The sequence below is a fragment of the Zophobas morio genome, unplaced genomic scaffold (assembly GCF_036711695.1).
Source record: "Zophobas morio isolate AGI-343-1 ecotype UQ-CSIRO unplaced genomic scaffold, CSIRO_AGI_Zmor_V1 ptg000669l, whole genome shotgun sequence".
NCBI lineage: Eukaryota > Metazoa > Arthropoda > Insecta > Coleoptera > Tenebrionidae > Zophobas > Zophobas morio.
In genome coordinates, this window is record NW_026972772.1 from 1 (window position 1) to 23,466 (window position 23,466).

The 23,466-nt window shown below is 24.3% G+C and overlaps 2 protein-coding genes across 2 annotated transcripts; one reads left to right on the forward strand and one right to left on the reverse strand.

The window, feature by feature from the left end:
• Nucleotides 1-5,814: 5,814 nt before the first annotated feature.
• On the reverse strand, nt 5,815-7,179 carry LOC135121688 (GPN-loop GTPase 1-like). Its single transcript, XM_064045977.1, has 4 exons — nt 6,917-7,179; nt 6,276-6,864; nt 6,040-6,224; nt 5,815-5,992 (listed from the first exon to the last, which is right to left on the reverse strand). Exons 1-4 carry the CDS (start codon nt 7,077-7,079, stop codon nt 5,874-5,876), a joined length of 1,056 nt encoding a protein of 351 aa, XP_063902047.1. The 5' UTR covers nt 7,080-7,179; the 3' UTR covers nt 5,815-5,873.
• A 434-nt stretch (nt 7,180-7,613) lies between these two features.
• On the forward strand, nt 7,614-15,970 carry LOC135121693 (receptor-type tyrosine-protein phosphatase gamma-like). The gene is made up of 7 exons (XM_064045980.1): nt 7,614-7,695; nt 7,764-7,814; nt 7,879-8,034; nt 15,227-15,350; nt 15,401-15,506; nt 15,554-15,787; nt 15,841-15,970. The coding sequence occupies exons 1-7, from the start codon at nt 7,665-7,667 to the stop codon at nt 15,943-15,945; spliced, it is 807 nt and encodes a 268-aa protein (XP_063902050.1). The 5' UTR covers nt 7,614-7,664; the 3' UTR covers nt 15,946-15,970.
• Nucleotides 15,971-23,466: the final 7,496 nt, after the last annotated feature.

The window sequence follows — 23,466 nt, forward strand, 5'->3', positions numbered from 1 at the left end:
CCTTTAATCTTTCTGTTTTTCAGTGTTTCAGTATCAGTTTTCCGATTTTTCAGTCTATAAGTTTTATAACTTTTCGTTTTTTCAATTTTAAAATTTTTCAGTTTTTCGATTTTTCAATTTTTAGATTTTTAATTGTTCTATTCGTCTATATTTGAATTATTCCCTTTAGAGATCTTTAAAGTCTTCGTTTTTCAGTGTTTCAGTGGCAGTTTTTCAATTTTTCAATCGCTAAATTTTATAACTTCGCCTTTTCAGTTTTTCGATTTTTCAATTTCTAGATTTTTAATTTTTTGATTTCTCTATATTTGAATTATTCCCTTGTACTTTTAATTTCTCAATTTTGAGTTTTCCAGTTTTTGTATTTTTAATTTTTTCAATTTTTGGTAATTTAATTTTCTGTTTTTCTAATTTTTCGTTTCCCCGATTCTAATTTTTTTTCAATTTTTCGCGTTTCCATTTTTCAATTTTTGGCTTCTTCAATTTTTCGATTTTACAATTTTTCAAGATCACTTATTTTTCTGTTTTTTTTTATTTTTAATTTTTTAATTTTTCGATTTTGCAACTTCTGAATTTTTCAATTTTATGATTTCACAATTTCTCAGTTTTTCAATTAGATTTTTTGATTTTTAAATTTTTCGGATTTTCCAATGTTTCAATGTTTACAATTTTGTAGTTTTTCGATTTTTCTGTTGTTTTTTTTTTTAATTTGTCAACCAATTAGGTTTTTTGTTTGTTCAATTCGATGTTTAATTTTTCAGTTTTTCTATTTTAATATTTTAACTTTTCAATTTTGTAATTTTTCATTTTTACTTAGATTTTACGTTTTTCAATTTTTCAGTTTTTCTGTGTTTCAATGTTGTAGCTTTAGATAATTTATTTTTCGTGTTTTTTCTATTTTTTTATTTTTCGTTTCTTCAGTTTTTCAATTTTTTTATTTTTCATTTTTTTTCTATTTACATTTTTATTTAGTAGTTATAATTTTTCAATGTTTCAGGTTTCCCCATGTTTCAATGTTGCAGTTTTAGTTCACTTATTTTTCTTGTTTTTTCTATTTTTAAATATTTTAATTTTTCGATTTTTTAACTTCTGAATTTTTCAATTAGATTTTTTTATTTTTAAATTTTTAGGATTTTCCATTGTTTCAATTGTTTACAGTTTTGCAGTTTTTCGATTTTTATTTCATTATTTACTTTTTTTCATTTTTTTGGCTTGTTCAGTTTTTCGATTTTACACTTTCTCAATTTTTAGAGCAATTATGTTTTTTGTTTTTTCAATTCGATATTTCATTTTTCTATTCTACGGTTGTTCATTTCAAAAATTTTTCGATATGGCTACAATTTTGTAAATGTGTTCGATTGTTAACAGTTTTTTTTTTATTTGTCGCGTTTTAATTAGCATGTTTCAATATTACGATTTCAGTTTTTCGGTTTTTCAATTATTAGATATTTATATTTTTAATTTTTTGGTTTTTCGGGTCTTCGACTTTTTATTTTGTAATTTCTCAATTTTTACTCTGCTGTTTGTCGATTTTTTTTTACTATTTAAGTAGTTTTTAACTTTTCGATTTTTTTATTTTTAATTTTTTTCAATTTTACATTTTTATTTAGTATTGTTAATTTTTCAATGTCCCAGGTTCCCCATGTTTCAATGTTGCAGTTTAAGATTACTAATTTTTCTGTTTTTTTCTATTTTTCAATGTTTTAATTTTTTTTCAACTTCTGAATTTTTCAAGTTTATGATTTCACAATTTCTCAGTTCTATTTTTCGATTTTTCTACTTTTTTTTTCATTTTTACGTTTTCACAATTTTTGGATTTTTCATGTTTTCCATTTTTTATTTATCAGTTTTTTCCTTTTCATTTTGGGAATTTCTTGATTATCAATTTTTTGATTTCTTAATTTTTCCATTTATTATTCGTTCTTTTCTTTTATTTTTCGTTCTTTTTGATTGTTATTTTGCAGTTTTTCGATTTTTCAGTTTTTCGATGGTTCAATGTTGTAGCTTTGGATAATTTATTTTTTGTGTTTTTTCTATTTTTCTATTTTTTATTTTTCGTTTCTTCAGTTTTTCGATTTTATAATTGTTAATTTTTTTCTATTTACATTTTTATTTAGTAGTTATAATTTTTCAATGTTTCAGGTTTCCCCATGTTTCAATGTTGCAGTTTTAGTTCACTTATTTTTCTTGTTTTTTATATTTTTCAATATTTTAATTTTTCAATTTTTTAACATCTGAATTTTTCAATTAGATTTTTTAATTTTTTAATTTTCCGGATTTTCTAATGTTTCAATTGTTTACAGTTTTGCAGTTTTTCGATTTTTCTGTTTTTTTTTTCATTTTCACGTTCTCGCAATTATTGGATTTTTCATGTTTTCGATTTTTTATTTATCAATTTTTCCCTTTTCATTTTGCGATTTTTGAATTTCTTGATTTCTTAGTTTTTCCGTCAATTATTCGTTCATTTCTTCTATTTTTCGTTCTTTTCGATTGTTATTTTACAGTTTTTCAATTTTTCGATATTTTTAACTTATAAATTTTTCAACTTTTTAAAAATTCATTTTTTTTAGTTTTACAATTTCGTAAATTTTAGATTTTTCAATTAAAAAATTGAAACATCCAATAGAAAAATTAAAAATTAAGATCAAGAGATCTTTAAAGTTTTCGTTTTTCAGTATTTCAGTGGCAATTTTTGGATTTTTCAATCCCTCAATTTTATAACTTTTCTCTTTTTCGATTTTAAAATTTTTCAGTTTTTCGATTTTTCATTTTCTAGATTCCCTTTTATTTTTAATTACTCAATTTTCAGTTTTCCAGTGTTTGTATTTTTAATGTTTTCAATTTTTGGTAATATAATTTTCTGTTTTTGTTCCCTGATTTAATTTTTTTTATTTATCGATTCAACTTTTCATTTTTTCGTTACTTTGATTTTTTCCACTTTTTAAGATTTTTAACTTTCCGATTTTACAATTTTTGGCTTGTTCAGTTTTTCGATTTTACACTTTCTCAATTTTTAGGGCAATTGCGTTTTTTGTTTTTTCAATTCGATATTTCATTTTTCTATTCTGCAGTTTTTCATTTCAAACATTTTTCGAAATGGCTACAATTTTATAAATGTGTACGATTGTTAACAGTTTTTTTAATTTTTCGCTTTTTAATTTGCATGTTTTAGTATTACGATTTCAGTTTTTCAATTTTTCAATTACATATTAGATATTTAAATTTTCAATTTTTTTATTTTTCGGGTATTCGATTTTTTATATTTCAGTTTATCAATTTTTTACTCTCCAGTTTTTCGATCTTTTTAACTATTTAGTTTTTTAACTTTTTAATTTTTTTAAATTTTACATTTTTATTTAGTATTTTTAATTTTTCAATGTTTCACGTTTTCTATGTTTCAATGTTGCAGTTTTAGAGCATTTATTTTTCTTGTTTTTTCTATTTTTCAATTAGATTTTTTGATTTTAAAATTTTTGGGATTTTGCGATGTTTCAATCTTTACAATTTTGCAGTTTTTACGTTTTCACAATTTTTGGATTTTTCATGTTTTCGTCCTTATAGATTGTTATTTTGCAGTTTTTCGATTTTTCGATATTTTCAAATGTTAACTTTTTAATTATTATTTTTTTTTTTAGTTTTACGATTTCGCAAGTTTTAAATTTTTCGTTTGAATTTTTCAATTAAGATATTGAAAACTCCCAATTGAAAAACTGAAAATCAAGAGGTCTTTAACCTTTCTGTTTTCAGTGTCAGTGTCTGTTTTTTTTATAACTTGTCGCTTTTTCAGTTTTTCGATTTTACAATTTCTATATTTGTAATTTTTCAATTTGTCTATATTTCAATTATTTCCTTTTCCCCCAATTTTTTCAATTTTTATTTTTAGTAATTTAATTTTCTGTTTTTCCAATTTTTCGTTTCCTCAATTTTAATTTTTTTTCAATTTTTATTTTTCCATTTCACGATTTTTAATTTTTCGCTTTCCTTTTTTCAATTTTTGGCTTCTTCAGTTTTTCGATTTTAAAATTTCTCAATTGTTGAGCAATTAAGCTTTTTGTTTTTTCGTGTTCGATTGTGAACAGTTTTTTTTTAATTTTTCGCTTTTTAATTTGCATGTTTCAAAATTACGATTTCAGTTTTTCGATGTTTCAAGTATTAGATATTTACTCGTATATTTTTAATTTTTTGGTTTTTCGGGTATTCATTTTTTATTTTTAAATTTCTCAATTTTTTACTCTGCAGTTTTTCGATTTTTTTAACTATTTAATTTTCTGACTTCGATTTTTTAGGTTTTAATTTTTTCAATTTTACATTTTTATTTAGTATTTTTAATTTGTCGATTTTTTAACTTCTGAATTTTTCAATTTTACGATTTCACAATTTCTCGATTTTTCAATTGGATTTTTTGATTTTTAAATTTTTCGGATTTTCCAATGTTTCAATGTTTACAATTTTGCGGTTTTTCCATTTTTGAGTTGTTTTTTTTTATTGAAAATCTTTTTTTTTTCAGTGTTTCAATGTCTGTTTTTCGATTTTTCAGTTTCTAGATTTTTAATTTTTCGATTTGTGTATATTTCGATTAGGTTTCCTTTTTTCCCTCAAGTTTTTCAATTTTTAGTAATTTATTTTTCTGTTTTTTCAATTTTTCATTTGCCCGATTTTAAATTTTTTTCAATTTTTAGCTTCTTCAGTTTTTCAATTTTACAATTTCTCAATTTTTACAACAATTAGGTCTTTTGTTTTTTCGATTCCATGTTTAGTTCTTCTGTTCTTCAATTTTAATATTTTAACTTTTCAATTTTGGAATTTTTCATTTTTATCTAGACTTAATTTTTGAGTGTTTCAGTTTTTCGATGTTTCAATGTTGTAGTTGTAGATAACTTATTTTTCGTGTTTTTTCTATTTTTCAATTTTTTTTGTTTCGTTTCTTTAGTTTTTCGATTTTTCAATTTTTAATTTTTTTCAATTTTACATTTTTATTTAGTATTTTTAATTTTTCAATGTTTCAGGTTTCCTATGTTTCAATGTTGCAGTTTTAGATCACTTATGTTTCTTGTTTTTTCTATTTTTCAATTTTTTCACTTCTGAATTTTTCAATTTTACGATTTCACCATTTTTCAATTTTTCAATTAGATTTGTTGATTTTTAAATTTTTCGCATCTTCCAATGTTTCAAGGTTTACAATTTTGAGTTGTTTTTTTTTCATTATTACGTTTTCGCAATTTTTGGATTTTTTCATGTTTTCGATTTTTTATTTATCAATTTTTTCCCGTTTCGTTTTGCGATTTTTGAATTTCTTGATTATCATTTTTTTGTATTCTTAATTTTTTCGGCAACTATTCGTCCTTTTCTTATATTTTTCGTTCTTTTCGATAGGTATTTTGCAGTTTTTCGATTTTTCGACATTTTTAACAAGTTTTTAATTATTCATTTTTTTTACGATTTCGCAAATTTTATATTTTTCATTTGGATTTTTCAATGAAGATATTGAAAACTCCAACAAAAAAATTGAAAATCAAGAAATCTTTAATCTTTCCGTTTTTCAGTGTTTGAGTGTCTCTTTTTCGATTTTTCAATTTCTAGATTTTTATTTTTTCGATTTGTCTATATTTTCCCTCAATTTTTTCAATTTTGAGTAATTTAATTTTCTGTTTTTCCAATTTTTCGTTTCCTCGATTTTAATTTTTTTATTTTTCGATTTTTATTTTTCCATTTTTCAATTTTTGGCTTCTTCAGTTTTTCGATTTTACAATGTCTCAACTTTTACAACAATTAGGCTTTTTGTTTTTTTCAAAAGTGTATTATTTTTCAGTTAAAAAATTTGTAATAGAAAAATAACCGCACTTTATTCTTAAAAGTTAATACAAAACAATCACACACTACGTGGTTTCCGCCGCCTTCTTTTTACTCTCCGCTTCCTTCGCCCTCTTTATTTGCATCTCTCTTTGTTGCCTTACAACCCTCTTAAAAGTGTTAGCTTCTACATCTTCTTCGGCAACTACAAAACAAAAATAAATACAAAAACTCCCAAAACGACCACAATACTTTGAAATGGAACCTCCTCCCCTTCCGAGTCTGAACTACTCACATTCCCCGGACGCCTCAGAAACACATCTGAGAGTTCCGCACCAGCCGACAAAGTAAAACACTGACCACCAGAAATTTCCGCTTTTTCGTTTTTTTGAACCTCAATCTTCGTCTTAATTTTTTCCCATTCGCTTCGGTACTCCCTTTAACCACAAAACTTATTAATAGTAAAAAAAGCGTAGTTTGAAACTCACTGTTCGTATGACACCCGCGCCTCCTCTATTAATTTATACAAGTCCTCAACCCCCTGTCCCGTGGCTGCGCTCACCCCACAAACTTTCAAATTTCGGTAGAACTCATCGAGAGTCAGCGCCATGGAGCGAGTCAAGTTGCTAATGTAGCTCTCATCGGCTTCCAAAGCCTGTTGGAACGACTCAAAGTCATTCATCCAGTCGACAGCGTACGAATGATCAACTATATCCACTTTGTTCATAACAATAATAAACGGTAGCCGAGTTTTGTATAAAATCGAACACGCGTAGAGCATGTTGGACATGAAAGTCACCGGCGAGGTGCTGCGGACGCAGTCCACAACGTACAAAATAGCAGTGGGTAAACTCGAAGCCAAAGTTTCCGTGATAATAGAACCGGAAACTGACCAAGTGAACACCTCAATCTGTCCTGGGGTGTCCAAAATGCACAGTTCGTTGGGTGACTTTTCCACAAACCCGATGACTTCGGAGAACTTCGTCGAGAATAGGTTAAGCGAGGTCACGATGGCCCCATTCGGGCCCAGTTTATATTGTTTCATGACTTCTTTGTAGTTGACGGTGTCTCTGATGTCTGGAATTTGAAAAACGTGAAAAGTGAATTGGGGCTGTCGAGGGTGGGTTACCAATGTTGGCGAAATACGGTAACTGGATGCATGCGGGGTCCAGATTTATAACGTAGGGCTTCTTCGGGGAGTTCGTTAATCGGGTGACGAGGGAAGTTTTGCCGGAGCCTGCCATGCCTAAAACGATCAAACAAATGGGGCCTTTTTGGGGGTTTTCGTCCATTTTGGGGGTTATTAATCAATAATCACTAACAAGGCGCCGGTTTTAAACGAAAATAAAGTGGTGAGGTTAGATAAGTCGATTGACGGGTTTGACAGGTGACGGCTAGTTCTGCCAACATTAACACTACCAACTGCAAACTTGAAATCACTAAAAGTTCTTACAATTTTTGTTTTTGACAGGTTTGTTTTATTATTTTAATTATTATGTTGTGTTTGTGTTATCGCTATCAGCGTTTGTATATTCATCGCCATCAACAAGTTAATGACTTCAATAGCTAGGAAATTCTATATAATTTGGACTTTTCCATTTCTTTATGCGACCATTAGTTTTTTGATAAGCAGTGGAAACGCAAATTATTTTTGTTTTTTTGTTATTGTCATAGCTTTTTTTGCGAAAGTACCATTAATTAGTATGGATGTTTGCAATAAACTATTTTTGGTGACAGAAATACATAATATTATCTATTGCCACATGAAAATTTATGTACTTACTTAACATATTCATGTGCAGCCTTTAGTATAAAAGAACTTTTAAAACATTTTATATGTGTCTTTTGCCCTACTTCACGCCCTAACGAATGCGGAAATGACCAACTTCTGTATTTTATTTTTCGTCTGTAAGTACTATTAACTTTATTATTATTTATTTATTTATTTATTTATTTATTTGTAAAATTGCTTTTAGGCATTTTTGTAGCGAATAAAGCGGTGGCTGACTGGAATTACTTAGAACAGAGTAAGATAAATTTAGTCGAGTGTTTAGGAACTTTTGAATAACATAGATGTAATACCAATTTTAGGGAAATGGCCTGCCAAAGATTGTTTAGATGGAAGAAAGCAATCCCCCATAAATATCCACATAAAGAACGCTACACTCGCTAAAACTGCTCCTTTACAATTTAACAATAAAATTAGTGAAAAATTAAAAGCCAACATTAGAAACGAGGATTACACAGGTTTTAGTCGCTTAAGGCGGTTGTTACATTGAAGCGGGCAAAAGATAGTTTCTTTCGATTTTTCAATTTTTAAATTTATTGTTTTATCGATTTTTTAATTTCTCGTTGCTTAGTTTTTTCGTTTTTATTTTGCTTTGTTTGAATTTTCAATTTGTTACTTTTTTCACTTCTCGGTATTTAATTCTCCGTTTTGATCTTTCAGTTTTTTGATTCTTCAATTTCTTGATGCGCAATGTTTTATGTTTTAAACTTTTCAGAATTTGAATTTTGAAATTTTTCGATTTTTTAGTTTTCCAGTTTAAAATTTATTTTTCTATTTGTAAATTTTTTATATCTCAATTTTACCGATATTTTAGTTATTCCCTTTTTCGACTTTACAATGTTGGAATTTTTCAATTTTTTGATTTTCGAATTACTCCATTTTTCAATTTTTTTTGTTTTTCGTTTTTTTTTTACTATTTTTCGATTTTTCCGTTTTTGGTTTCCTGAGTTTTTCGATTTTATATTTTTCAATATTTAGATAATTTAATTTCTTGTTTCTTAAACCTTGTCGAAGTTTCAATTTTGCTATTTTTCCGTTCTCGATTTTTAATTTTCCGATTTTTCATTTCTCGTTTTTCAGTTTTTCGTTTTCTCAGTTTTTCAGATTTTTCAATTATTCAATTTTTCGAACTTTCAATTTTCGATTTTTATTTTGCAATTTTTCGATTTTACAATTCTTCAATTTTTCGGTAGTTTAATTTTGCGATTTTTTGTTTCTTGATTTTTGGGTTTTTTAATTTTTCGATCTTTTAACTTCAGAAAATTTCAAATTTTTTGACTATTGAACTTTTTTAACTTAACGGTTCGCTTTTTAATTTTTGGATTTTTGAATTTTAAAGTTTTGGGAACTTTGAATATTTCAATTATTCCCTTTTTTTAATTTTCCAAAATTTCAATTTTTCGATTTCATTATTTTTCAATTTTATAATAATTTTTTGTTCTTTTTAAGGGGGGGGGGGTATTTCGTTTTGTCTGTTTTATCGATTTTTTAACTTTTGAATTTTTCGATTTTAATTCAATTTCAATTTTATGATTTCGCAATTCTTCAATTTTTCAATTTTATGATTTCGCAATTCGTCAATTTTTCAATTAGATTTTTTAATTTTTCAATTTTTCAGTTTTATATGTTTCAGTGTTACATACAGTTTTTCGATTTTTAGTTTTTTTTATTCAATTTCTAGTTGACTAATTTTTCGGTTATTTAATGTTTCGGTGTTACAATATTTTGAATGAACAATTCTTAGATTTTTCAATTTTTCGATTTTCGTTTTTTCAGTTTTTAAATTGGTAAATGTTTCAATTTTTTATTTTTTATTTTGTACGTTTTCACAATTTTTCGGTTTTCAAGTTTTCGATTTTTTGCAATTTTTTAATTTTTTGATTTTTCAAGTTTACAATTTTTCGATTTGTCAATTTCTCGATTTGTAATTTTCCAATTTCTCAATTTTTACAATGCTTCAATTACTTCATTTTTCAATTTTTTAGTTTTTCAGTTCTTATTTTCCAATTTTTCGATAATTTAATTTATTGTTTTCGCAATTGTGTGATTTTCCGTCCTTGATGTTTCGGTTTTCCAACTTTTCAATTTTTTAAGTTTTGAAAATTTCAAGTTTATTTCAAACTTTTGACTGTTGAATATTCCAATTTTTTTAATTTACGATTTCTCAATATTTCGATCTTTCAATGAAATATTTTAATTATTCAATTTTCAGATTTTTAATTTTTCGATTTTTGAATTTTGGAATTTTGCAAACTTTGGACATTTCAAGTTTTTGATTTTTTTATTTTCCCATTTCTCGATTTTTAAATTTTCGAGTTCTTGATTTTCTCCGATGTTTGAATTACAGACTTGATTTTTCAATTTTTTTAGATTTTCGGTTGTATTTTACACTTTTTCTATTTTTTAACTTTTGAAAAATTTCACATTTCGGTGTTTTATTTTATAATTTTTTCAATTTTATGATTTCGTAATTCTTCAATTTTTCAATTAGATTTTTTAATTTGTCCATTTTTCAGTTTTTAGATGTTTCAGTTTTTTTTTTTCAATTCCTAGTTTACTAATTTTTCGGTGTTTAATTTTTTGATTGAACAATTTTTAATTTTTTAGTTTGTACGTTTTCACAACTTTTCGTTTTTTTTGCAATTTTTTAACTTTTCGATTTTTCAATTTCACAATTTTTAGATTTTTCAATTTTTCTATTTGTCAATTTCTCGATTTTTAATTTTCCTATTTCTCAATTTTTACAATGTTTCAATGACTTCATTTTTCAGATTTTTTAATTTTTCAATTTTGAAATTTTGCCAACTTTGGGTGTTTCAATTATTCCCTTTTTCAATTTTTTATTTTAGGATATTTCATTTTTCGATCTTCCAATTTTTCAATAATTTTGTTTTTTGATTTTTCGTATGGTCTGTTATTCGATCTTTTAACTTGTGAATTTTTTGAATTCAGTTTTTAATTTTTTCAATTTCATGATTTCGCAATTTTTGAATTTTTATTCATTACCTATATTTTTTAAGGTTTTGATTTTTTTATTTTTCCATTCCTCGATTTTTAAATTTTCGAGTTCTTGGTTTTCTCTGATTTTTGAATTGCATACTTGATTTTTAATTTTTTTTAAATTTTCGGTTTTATTTTACACTTTTTCTATTTTTTAACTTTTGGAAAATTTCACATTTCGGTGTTTTATTTTATTATTTTTTCATGTAATGATTTCGCAATTCTTCAATTTTTCAATTATATTTTTTAATTTTTCAATTTTCATTCTTTCGATTTTTTAGTTTCCCAGTTTTTAATTTTTCGATTTGCAATTTTTTTCAGTTTTCAGTTTAAAATTTTTCAATTCGTAAATTTTTGTTTCTGAATTTTACCGATATTTTAGTTATTCCCTTTTTCGACTTTACAATGTTGGAATTTTTCAATTTTTTGATTTTCTAATTACTCCATTTTTCAATTTTTTTGTTTTTCGTTTTTTTTACTGTTTTTTGATTTTTCCGTTTTTGGTTTCCTGAGTTTTTCGATTTTATATTTTTCAATATTTAGATAATTAAATTTCTTGTTTTTTAAACTTTGTCGGGGTTTCAATTTTGCTATTTTTCGGTTCTCGATTTTTAATTTTCCCATGTTCCAATTTTTTATTTCTTGTTTTTCAATTTTTCGATTTCTCAGTTTTTCAGAATTTTCAATTACTCCATTTTTCGAACTTTCAATTTTCGATTTTTATTTAGCAATTTTTCGATTTTACAATTCTTCAGTTTTTCGGTAATTTGGTTTTGCGATTTTTTCTTCCTTGATTTTTGGGTTTTTCAATTTTTCGATCTTATAACTTTTAAAATTTGAAATTTTTGACTATTGAATTTTTCAACTTTACGATTTCACAATGTTTCGATTTTTTTATTTTAAAATTTTGCGAATTTTCGTTATTTCAATCATACTCGTTGTCTTTTAATTTTCCGAAATTTCAAGCTTTCGATTTCATCATTCTCCAATTTTTTAATAATTTTTTATTTTTTCAATGATTTCGCAGTTTGAATTTTTCATCCATTACCTACATTTTTCAAGCTTTTGATTTTTTATTTTTCTATTTCTCGATTTAAATTTTCGATTCTTGGTTTTCTCCGATGTTTGAATTGCATACTTGATTTTTCAATTTTTTTAGATTTTCGGTTTTATTTTACAATTTTTCGTTTTTTTAACTTTTGCAAAATTTCACATTCGGTGTTTTTTTTCAATTAGATTTTTAATTCTTCAGTTGTTCGATGTTCTAGCGTTTTTGAATCTTTAAATTTTTTGATTTTATGACCGTACAATGTTGGAATTTTTCTATTTTTCGATTTTCTAATTACTCCATTTTCGGTTTTTCCTTTACAATTTTTGGATTTTTCTGTTTTTCGTTTCCTCAGTTTCTCGATTTTATATTTTTCAATGTATAGATAATTTAATTTCTTGTTTTTTAAACCTTATCGAGGTCTCAATTTTGATATTTTTCGGTTTTCGATTTTTAATTTTCCCATTTTTCAGTTTTTCGTTGTTTCAATTCTCAATTTCCCGATTTATTATTTCTTGTTTTTTAATTTTCCGATTTCTCAGTTTTTCAGATTTTTTAATTACTCCATTTTTCGAACTTTCAATTTTTATTTTGCAATTTTTCGAGTTTACAATTCTTCAATTTTTCGGTAATTTGATTCTGTGATATTTTATTCCTTGATTTTTGGGTTTTTCAATTTTTTATCTTTTAACTTTTAAAAATTTCAAGTTTTTGACTATTGAATTTTTAAGTCTTCGATTTTAGAATTTTAAAATTTTGCGAACTTTCGATATTTCAATTATTCTTTTTTTTTTAATTTTTCGAAATTTCAATTTTTCGATTTCACAATTTTCCAATTTTTTAATAATTTTTGTTTTATTAGATTTTTCATTTCTTCTGTTTTTAATTTTAATTTTTAATTTTTTCAATCTTATGAATTCACAATCTTTAAATTTTTCATTTATTAGCTATATTTTTCAAGTCTTTCACGATTTTTCATTTTTCGAGTTCTTGGTTTTTTCCGACGTTTGAATTACATACTTGATTTATCAGTTTTTTAGATTTTCGATTTTATTTTACACTTTTTTGATTTTTTAACTTTTGAAAAATTTCACATTGGGGTGTTTTATTTTATTAATCTTTCAAATTTTAAGTTTTTAGATGTTTTAGTTTTTGTTTTAAGTTCCTAGTTTACTAATTTTTCAGTTATTTGAGGTTTCGGTGCTACAATTTTTTGATTATCGATTCTTCGATTTTCGATTTTTCAGTTTTTAAATTGATGGATATTTCAGTTTTTTATTTTTTAGTTTGTAGTTTTCACAATTTTTCTGTTTTTTAAGTTTTCGATTTTTTGCAATTTTTTAGTTTTTCGGTTCTTATTTTGCAATTTTTCAATTTTACAACTCTTTAATTTTTCGATAATTTAATTTATTGTTTTTTCAATTTTGTTATTTTCCGTCCTTGATTTTTCGGTTTTTCAAGTAGTCAATGTTTTAACTTTTGAAAATTTCAAGTTCTTGACTGTTGAGTATTCCAGTTTTTTAACTTGACGATTCGCAGTTTCGATTTTTAAATTTTAAAATTTTGCGAACTTTGGATGTTTCAATTATTCCCCTTTTCTACTTTTAATTTTACGATATTTCATTTTTCGATTTTCTAATTTTTCAATAATCTTTTGTTTTTTGGATTTTTCGTTTCTTCTGTTTTTCGATTTTTTCAACTTTTGAATTTTTCGATTTTAATTTTTAATTTTTTCAAACTTTTGATTTTTAATTTTTTCGTTTCGCGATTTTTAAATTTTCGTGTGCTTGGTTTTCTCCGATGTTTGAATTATAGACTTGATTTTCAATTTTTTTAGATTTTTGGTTCTACTTTACACTTTTTCAATTTTTTAACCTTTGAAAAATTTCACATTCGGTGTTTTTTTTTTCAAATTAGATTTTTAAGTTTTTTTTTCAGTTGTTCGATATTCCAACGTTTTCAATTTTTACATTTTTCGATTTTTCGACCTTACAACGTTGGAATTTTTCTATTTTTCGATTTGCTAATTACTCCATTTTTCATTTTTTTTGTTTTTCGGATTTTCTTTTACAATTTTTCGGTTTTTCGTTTCTTCAATTTTTCGGTAATTTGATTTTGCGATTTTTTGTTCCTTGATTTTTGGGTTTATCAATTTTCAATCTTTTAAGTTTTGAAAATTTCAAATTTTTCACTATTGATTTTTTTAACCTTACGGCTTCATAATGTTTGGTTTTTTTTAATTAAATGTTTTAATTTTTCAATTTTCAATTTTTTTCAGTTTTCGCTTTTTAATTTTTGGATTTTTGAATTTTGAAATTTTGGGAACTTTCGATATTTCAATTATTCCCCTTTTTTTAATTTTCCAAAATTTCAATTTTTCGATTTCATTATTTTCCAATTTAAAATATATTTTTTTTGGGTATTTCGTTTTGTCTATTTTATCGATTTTTTTAACTTTTGAATTTTTCGATTTTAATTCAATTTCAATTTTATGATTTCACAATTCTTCAATTTTTCAATTAGATTTTTTAATTTTTCAATTTTTCAGTTTTTATATGTTTCAGTGTTACATACGGTTTTTCGATTTTTAGGTTTTTTTTCAATTCCTAGTTGACTAATTTTTCGCTTGTTTGATGCTTCCGTGTTACAATTTTTTGAATGAACAATTCTTGGATTTTTCAATTTTTGATTTTCGATTTTTCAGTTTTTAAATTGGTGGATATGTCAGTTTTTTGTTTTTTAGTTTATACGTTATCCCAATTTTTCGATTTTTCAAGATTTCGATTTTTTGCAATATTGCAATTTTTCGATTTTTCAATTTTGCGATTTTTCTATTTGTCAGTTTCTCGATTTTTAATTTTCCGATTTCTCAATTTTTACAATGTTTCAATGACTTCATTTTAAAATCTTTTAGTTTTTCGGTTCTTCAATTTTTCTGTGTTTCCAATTTTTCAATTTTTCGGCTTTTTGATTGTTCATTTTTTCCAGCTTTGAATTTTTTTTTATTTCTCAATTAAATTTGTCAATCACATGTTAGATTTTTCAAGTTCTTTTTTTATTTTTCCATTTTTGGATTTTTAATTCTTCAATTTTTGGTTTTCTGGATTTTTCAATTTTCCAATTTCGTAATTTCTTAATTTCTCAACCACCAAAATTTTCCCATTCTCAATTTTTAATTTTTCGATTTTTCAACTTGTAGTTTTTTTAATTTTTCAATTTTACAATTATGCAATTTTTAGATTTTCAATTTTTCCAGTTCTCGATCTTTATTATTTCATTTTTTCGGTTTTTATTTTTCATTTTTTTAACAAAAAAGAACAAATTTATGAAAACTGAAATTAAAAAAAAATGTAGACTAGGAGATTTTGCAGGAGTTTCCCTGCTGCGACATTTTCGATGTTTACCTGTGGAACATCAAAACACGTTGTGAAAATTTGAAAAATTAAAAAATGGACAAATTAAAAATTAAAAAATGTGACATTAAAACCTTGAATAATTATGTTACTCTACTATTTATTCTTATATTCGACCGACGCTATTTCTTTCTCCCTTTGGTGTAGTAACAGCCTTAAGCCAAAAATGACTGACTTAGCGTATTATAGTGGCCGTATATTTGGAGGACATGTCAACCAAAGCAGTAATTTCAAAAGGTGGTTTAAACGGAAGTTTTGCCTTTTTGCGATTTGATTTTCGATGGCCTTCTCAGCACAGAATAAACAATAAAAGGTAAAATGCACACGAGAACAGTTCCAAAAATATATTAATTTTTTTTTAAGATTTCCGCTAGAAATTACTTTGGTTTTCTATGCAACGAAATATGGAAAGCCTGAAAATGCAATTCCTCACAAGGATGGATTTGTTGCACTTTGTGCATTTTTTGAAGTACTTAAATTTCTTGAAATAGCCACATAAGACAGTTTTTTTTGTAGATTTCTGAAAAGTCTAATCCTATTTTTGATAATTTAATTCGCAGTATTCCAGAAATCTCTCATAAAATGAACGAAGGCCCTGTTCCTCTGCAAGAAGAAATAGTCATTAGCGACTTTATTCCGAAAAAATATATAAGATATTTTCGCTATTTTGGGTCGTATATGAGGCCAAAGTGCGACGAAATCGTAACTTATGTAATCTTTCAAGGACCGTCCTATATATCACTTTCACAGGTATTAGGCATGATCGGTGTGAAACAAATAAACAAGATAATTTAAAATTTTAGTACTACGCTTTGATAGACATCAACGATAAGGCAGGTCAACTTGTTCGTTTTAACAACAGAAACATACAATATCAAAATGGGAGAAAAGTTTTAAAAAGTGCCTAGTATAATAAATATTATTAAAAATATAGAACGGTAGCACTGTATGATGTGTAATATCTTTAAGTTTTCACTTTGTGGGAATAAACAAAAATGAAACTCGCTCAATCTTTAAACTTTTTTTGATTTTTATTTTACACATTTATCAACACCTATATGGTTTTCCTTTGTTGAGGCATCTTGGTTTTGCAGTCGACGAATTTTTCAAATTTTTTTGTTTTTCAACATTTCGATCTTCCAGTTTTTCGATTTTTCATGTTTTTGATTTTATTTGTTTTTCAGTTTCCCCAAATTTTGATTTCAAGTTTTGCAATTTTTCGATTTTTCATTTTTCATTTCTTAATTTTTTATTTTCCATTTGCAACTTTTTCGAGTTTTCAGTTGTAATTGTTTCGATTTTTCAATTTTACAATTTGTAAATTTTTAGGTTCTGAATTTTTCAGATTATTGGTTTCTTCACATTTTCGATTTTAAAATTTCTGAATTTTTATGTGATTTAGTTTGATGTTCTTTCTATTTTGCGATTTTTTTTCTTGTTTTCAATTTTAAATTTTTTCTTGTTTCGATTTTTTTATTATTTCTCTTTCACTTTTACATTCCGGAATTTTTTGCTTTGTCAAATTTTCAGATTTTCAATTATTTAATTTTTCGATTCCTAAATTTTCATTTTTTCAATTTTTGATTTCTCAGTTTTTCGATTGTTTAACAGTTGGATCTTTCAGTTTTTTTATCCTTCAATTTCTCGCTTTGCAATATTTCAAGTTTTCAATTTATCAACATTTGATTTTTGCAATTTTTCAATTTTTTTTCCGATTTTTTGGTTTCACAGTTTTTAATTTTTTAATTTTTCTATTTTTCATTCTTCAATTTATCTATTTGCATTTTTAATTTTTTTTTTTAATTTTACAATTTGTAAATTTTCGATCTCTCAAATTTTGCCGAGAACGTAAAAATGAAAACAATTAACAATTTTTCCGATTTCTCAACTCCTTTTTTTTTTTAATTTGTTAATTTTCCGGTTTTTATTGTGCAATTTTTCAGTTTTTTGTTTCTTCAGTTTTTCGTTTTTATTTTGTTATTTTTCGAGTTTTCATTTTAAAATATTTCTATTTTTTTTGTTTTCAACATTTCAGTTTTGCAATTTTTCGATTTTTCAATTTTACGGTTTGTAAATTTTCAATTTTTCGATTTTTCCGATTTGCTGATTCTTCCAATTTTCAATTTTTCTATTTTGCAATTTTTCGTTTCTTCTTACATTTTTAGTTTTGAAAATTTCTTGTATTCAATTTTAACTTTTTTCAATTTTTTAGGTTAAATTTTTAATACTCCTATTTCGTTTTTTTAATTCTTTCTGTTCCATTTTAAATCAATTTTTTATTTCTTCAGTTTTTCGATTTTACAATTTGTCACTTTTTAGATAATTTAGTTTTTCTTTCAATTTTGCTATTTTTCTTAAATTTTTCTACTTGTAGTTTTTCTGCTTTTGAATTTTAATTTCTTCAACTTTTTAATTTTCTGATTTTTAAATTTTACGATTTCGCAATTTCTGGACATTTAAATTATTGTTTTTTTCCAATTTTCCATGTTACTTTTTTTTTATTTCACAATTTTTCCTTTCTTCGATTTTTTTATTCACCTACAGTTTTTCTAGTTTTCAATTTTAATGTTATCAATTTTTTAACTTGAATTTTTAAATTTTACTAGTATTTAATGTTCATTTTTTTAATTCTTTCAGTTTTTCAATTTTTCTTTTCTTCAATTTTTCGATATTTTTCAATTGAAGATTTTAGCTTTTCAATGTGTCAATGTTACAGTTTTTTGATTTTACAATTTTTCGTTTTCGCGATTTTACACTTTTTCGATGTTTTAGGGTTTTCCTTTTTCTTTATTACGTTTTCTACAATTATTCGTTGGATTTTTTTTCCATTTCTCGATGTTTAATTTACCGGTTTTATAATTCTGCAATTTTTCGAATTTTAATAACAATATTATTTCGTTTTTCAATTTTTCAATTAGATTTTTTTGTTTAACAATTTTTCGATTTTTGTTCTCGATATTTATTTTTTGAGTGTTTCGACGTTTCTGTTACAATTTTTCGTTTCTTCATCCTTTCGATTTGCAATTTTTTTGTATTTCAATTTTTCTAGTTTTCGATTTTAAATTTTTCATATTTTTAACTTTTGAATTTTTTGTTTCCATTTTGTAATTTTTTATTTTTCCATTTTTACGTCATCGCAATTTTTCGATTTTTGAATTTTTCAAATTTTTTGTTTTTCAGTTTCTCGATATTTTGATTTTTTAGCTTTCCGATATTAGATTTTTACAACTTTTCGGATTTCTCAATTACCCTTTTTTTTGAATTTGTTAATTTTCCGGTTTTTATTGTGCAATTTTTCAATTTTTTGGTTTTTCGATTTTTATTTTGTAATTTTTCGAGTTTTCATTTTAAAATTTTTCAATTTTTTTTTTGTTTTTGAACATTTCGATCTTTCAGTTTTTTCATTCTTCAGTTTTTCGATTTAGAATGTTTCAAGTTTTCAATTTTTCAACACTGAACTTTTGCAATTTTACGATTTTTTAATTTCTCGATTTTTCGGATTTTTTGATTATTCCAATTTTAGATTTTAAAATTTCTGAATTTTTAAGTAATTTAGTTATTTATTCTTTCAATTTTGCGATTTTTTTTTGTTTCTTAATTTTTAATGTTTCCATTTTGCAATTTTTCGTTTCTTACATTTTTATTTTTGAAAATGTCTTGTTTTCAATTTTAGATTTTTCAATTTTTTAGCTTAAACTTTTAATATTTCGTTTTTTTAATTTTTCCTATTTCATTTTTCAATTTTTAAATTTCCACTTGTTCAATTTCTTATTTCTTCAGTTTTCCGATTTTACAATTTCTCAAGTTTTTTTTTCAATTTTGTGATTTTTCTTAGATTTTCTTATCTGCTTTTGAATTTTAATTTCTTCAATTTTTTTACTTTTTGATTTTTAAGTTTTACGATTTCGCAATTGAAATTAATGTTTTTTTCAATTTTCCATGTTACATTTTTTTGATTTCCCAATTTTTCGTTTTTTCAATTTTTCCATTTACAATTTTTCTAGTTTTCAGTTTTAATTTTTTCGATTTTTTAACTTGAATTTTTAAATTTTACAAGTGTGTAATCTCCCTCTTTTACATTTTTACGTTTTCAAAGTTTTCGGATTTTTCGATTTCTTGATTTTTAATTTTTCGATTTCTCAATTATTCGTATTTTTCAGTTACTCCACTTCTCATTCTTTCAGTTTTTCGATTTTAACTTTGCAATTTTTCTTTTTTTCAATTTTTCGATGTTTTTCGATTGGAGATTTTAGCTTTTCGATGTGTCAATGTTACAGTTTTTTGATTTTACAATTTTTCCTTTTCGCGATTTTACAGTTTTTCGATTTTTTAGGTTTTTCCTTTTTCATTTTTACGTTTTCGTGAATTTTTCGTTGGATTTTTTCCACTTCTCGATGTTTAATTTTCCAGTTTTCCGATGTTTCTGTTTTTCGATTGGAAAATTTTTCGTTTTTTCATTTTCAAGATTTTACAATTTTGCAATTTGTCAATTTTTCATGTTATCTATGTTTAAATTTTTCTTTTGATTTTCCTAATTTTTCAATTATTCCATTCTTAGATTTTTTTGGTTTTCCGGTTTTTTAACTTTTAAATTTTCGATTCTTCGTTTGTTTCATTATTTTTTTATTTTACGATTTCGCAACATTTCTGTGTTTAGTTATTCAATGAGATTTTACAATTTTTCGTTTCTTCAATTTTTCGATTTGTAGTTTTCTGGTTTCAGTTTTAATTTTTTCGATTTTTTGCCATGAATTTTTTAATTTCACTGTTTTTTATTGCTTTGTCTTTTTCATTATTACGTTTTCGGAATTTTTCGATTTTTTAAGTCTTCGATTTTTTGTTTTCTAAATTCTGAATTTTTAATTTTGTACTTTATCGATGTTTCCGTGTTACAATTTTTGGATGAGGCAATTTTTGGTTCTTTTCGATTTCTTGCTTTATTATTTTTTAAATTTGTCGATTATTCGCTTTAACAATTTTGCGATTTTTTCAGTTTTTCAATATTTGTTTTTCATTTGGATAATTTTTAGTTTTTTCAGTTTAAAAATTTGTGAATTTACCGGTTTTATAATTCTGCAATTTTTCGACTTTTAATAATAATAATATTTCGTTTTTCAGTTTTTCAATTAGTTGTTTTTTTTAACAATTTTTCAATTTTTCTTCTCGATATTTATTTTTTGAGTATTTCGATGTTTCTGTTACAATTTTTCGTTTCTTCATTCTTTCGATTTGCAATTTTTTTGCATTTCAATTTTAAATTTTTCAAATTTTTAACTTTTGAATTTTTTGTTTCCATTTTGTATTTTTTATTTTTCCATTTTTACGTCCTCGCAATTTTTCTATTTTTCAAGTTTTCGATTTTTTTGTTTTTCAGTTTCTAGATATTTTGATTTTTTAGTTTTCCGATGTTAGATTGTTACAATTTTTCCGATTTCTCAATGACCCTTTTTTTGAATTTGTTAATTTTCCGGTTTTTATTGAGCAATTTTTCAATTTTTGTTTCTTCAGTTTTTCGATTTTAAGATGTTGAATTAATCGATTTTTTGATTTTTCGATTTTTATATTGTAATTTTTCGAGTTTTCATGTTAAAATTTTTAACAAAAAATAGTTTTTGAACATTTAGATGTTTCAGTTTTTTTATTCTTCAGTTTTTCGATTTACAATATTTCAAGTTTTCAATTTTTCAACACTGAATTTTGGAATTTTTCGATTTTTCGATTTTTTAATTTCTCGATTTTTCGGATTTGTTGATTAATCCAATTTTAGATTTAAAAATGTCTGAATTTTTAAATAATTTAGTTATTTCTTTCAATTTTGCGATTTTTTTTGTTTCTTAATTTTCAATCGTTCAATTTCTTATTTCTTCAGTTTTTCGATTTTACAATTTCTCAAGTTTTTTTTTTCAATTTTGTGATTTTTCTTAGATTTTTCTTATTGCAGTTTTTCTGCTTTTGAATTTTAATTTCTTCAATTTTTTAACTTTCTGTTTTTTAAATTTTACGATTTCGCAATTTCCCGACATTGAAATTATTGTTTTTTTTTTTCAATTTTCCATGTTACATTTTTTTGATTTTCCAATTTTTCGTTTCTTCAATTTTTTCATTTACAATTTTTCTAGTTTTCAGTTTTAATTTTATCGATTTTTTAACTTGAATTTTTAAATTTTACTAGTGTTCCTCGTTTTCAGAGTTTTCCGATTTTTCGTTTTCTTGATTTTTAATTTTTCGATTTCTCAATTATTCTTATTTTTCAGTTACCCCACTGTTCATTCTTTCAGTTTTTCGATTTTAACTTTGCAATTTTTCTTTTCTTCAATTTTTCGATGATTTTCGATTGGAAATTTTAGCTTTTCGATGTGTCAATGTTACAGTTTTTTATTTTATAATTTTTCGTTTTCACCATTTTACAGTTTTTCGATTTTTCAGGGGGTTCCATTTTCTTTTTTACGTTTTCTGCAATTATTCGTTGTTTTTTTTTCCATTTCTCGATGTTTAGTTTTCCAGTTTTCCGATGTTTCTCTTTTTCGATTGGAAAATTTTTCGTTTTTTCATTTTTTCGATTTTACAATTTTGCAATTTGTCAATTTTTCATATTACTCCTATCTATTTTTAAATTTTTCTCTTGATTTTCCTAATTTTTCAATTATTCCATTCTCAGATCTTTTTTGGTTTTCCGGTTTTATAACTTTTGAAATTTTCGATCTTTCGTTTGTTTAATTATTTTTGTTATTTTACGATTTCGCAATATTTCTGTTGTTAATTGTTCAATGAGATTTTTCAATTTTTCAACGTTTTCACGTTGTGGTTTTCGATTTTACATTTTTAAATTTGCAATTTTTCGATTTCTCCGTTTTTTTGACTTTTCGATTTTTCAATTTTTCGTTCCATCATTTTTAATTTCTGAATTTTCCTTTTTTTTTTATTTTTTAGTTATTTTCAATTTCACGTTTCGAATTTTTTAGTTTTGCAAGTCTGCGATTTTCGATGTTTCAACGTTACGGTTTTTTGTTTTTATAATTTTTCGATTTTCCAATTTTTTTATTGTTGTGGATTTATAGATTTTACAATTTTGCAATTTTTTTATTATCCCATTTTTTGATTTTTTGAGTTTTCAGTTTCTCGATTTTTAATTTTTCGATTTCTCAATTTCTACATCTGTCGATTTATCGATTGCAATTTTTCGATTTCTCCATTTTTTTGATTTTTCGATTTTTCAATTTCTCGATTTCTCCAAATTTGTCAATTTCTCAAAATTTGTCAATTTTTCAGTTACCCCGTTTTTCAATTTTTTATTTTTTAGTTTTTATTTTGCAGATTTTCGATTTTTCAGTTTTCCGTTTCTTGAATTTTTACAATTTTTCAATTTGAGATAGGTAGTTTTGCTTGTTTTTTTGATTTTCCAATTTTTTTTTCTTAAATTTTTCGATATTAAGTATAATAATTATGTGTTGAGATAATTTAATTTCTAGTTTTTTTCAATTTCACGATTTCGAATTTGTTAGTTTCTCAAGTCTGGGGTTTTCGATGTTTCAACGTTACGGTTTTTTGATTTTACAATTTATCGATTTTTCAATTTTTATATTGTTGTGGATTTATTGTTTTTACAATTTTGCAATTTTTTTTAACACATTTTTTGACTTTTCGATTTTTCAATTTCTCGATTTTTAATTTTTCGATTTCTCAAAATTTTTCAATTTTCTTCTTGTTTTTTGCAGTTAATCTACAAGACAACATTTTTCAATTATTTCAACTTTCGATTTTTAACTTTTTAACTTTTCAATTTTTTTTCAATTTTGAGAATTTACTTAAGTTTTTAGATTTGCAATTTTTCTAGTTTTCAGCTTTAATTTGTCCGTTTTTTTATCTTTCGGATTTTTAAATTTTACAATTTCGCAATTTTTTCATTTTTAAATTAACCGTTCTTTAAATTTTTCGATTTTTAGACTGTTCGAATTTTAGATTTTATGTTTTTCAATTTTTCGTTTCTTCAATTTTTCGATTTGTAGTTTTTCTGGTTTCACTTTTAATTTTTTCGATTTTTTAACTTGAATTTTTTAATTTCACTGTTTTTTTATTGTCTTGTGTTTTTCATTATTACGTTTTCGGAATTTTTCGATTTTTTAAGTCTTCGAGTTTTTGTTTTCCAAACTCTGGATATTCAGTTTTGTAGTTTATCGATGTTTCAGTGTTACAGTTTTTCGATGGGGTAATTTTTGGTTCTTTTCAATTTCTTGCTTTATTATTTTTTAAATTTGTCGATTATACGCTTTTACAATTTTGCGATTTTTTTCAGTTTTTCAACATTTGTTTCTTTTTCAATTGGGTAATTTTTAGTTTTTTCAGTTTTAAAATTTGGGGATTTACCGATTTTATAATTCTGCAATTTTTCGAATTTTAATAATAATATTTCGTTTTTCAGTTTTTCATTT

Coding starts and splice junctions, on each gene's coding strand:
- LOC135121688 (XM_064045977.1), bottom strand. CDS start 7,079: ATGGACGAAAACCCCCAAAAAGGCCCCATTTGTTTGATCGTTTTAGGC. Junction 6,865..6,916: donor ACCGTATTTCGCCAACATTG/GTAACCCACCCT, acceptor TTCAAATTCCAG/ACATCAGAGACACCGTCAAC. Junction 5,993..6,039: donor GGAGGAGGTTCCATTTCAAA/GTATTGTGGTCG, acceptor TTTGTTTTGTAG/TTGCCGAAGAAGATGTAGAA.
- LOC135121693 (XM_064045980.1), top strand. CDS start 7,665: ATGACCAACTTCTGTATTTTATTTTTCGTCT. Junction 15,351..15,400: donor CACAGAATAAACAATAAAAG/GTAAAATGCACA, acceptor TTTTTTTTTAAG/ATTTCCGCTAGAAATTACTT. Junction 15,507..15,553: donor CACTTTGTGCATTTTTTGAA/GTACTTAAATTT, acceptor TTTTTTTTGTAG/ATTTCTGAAAAGTCTAATCC.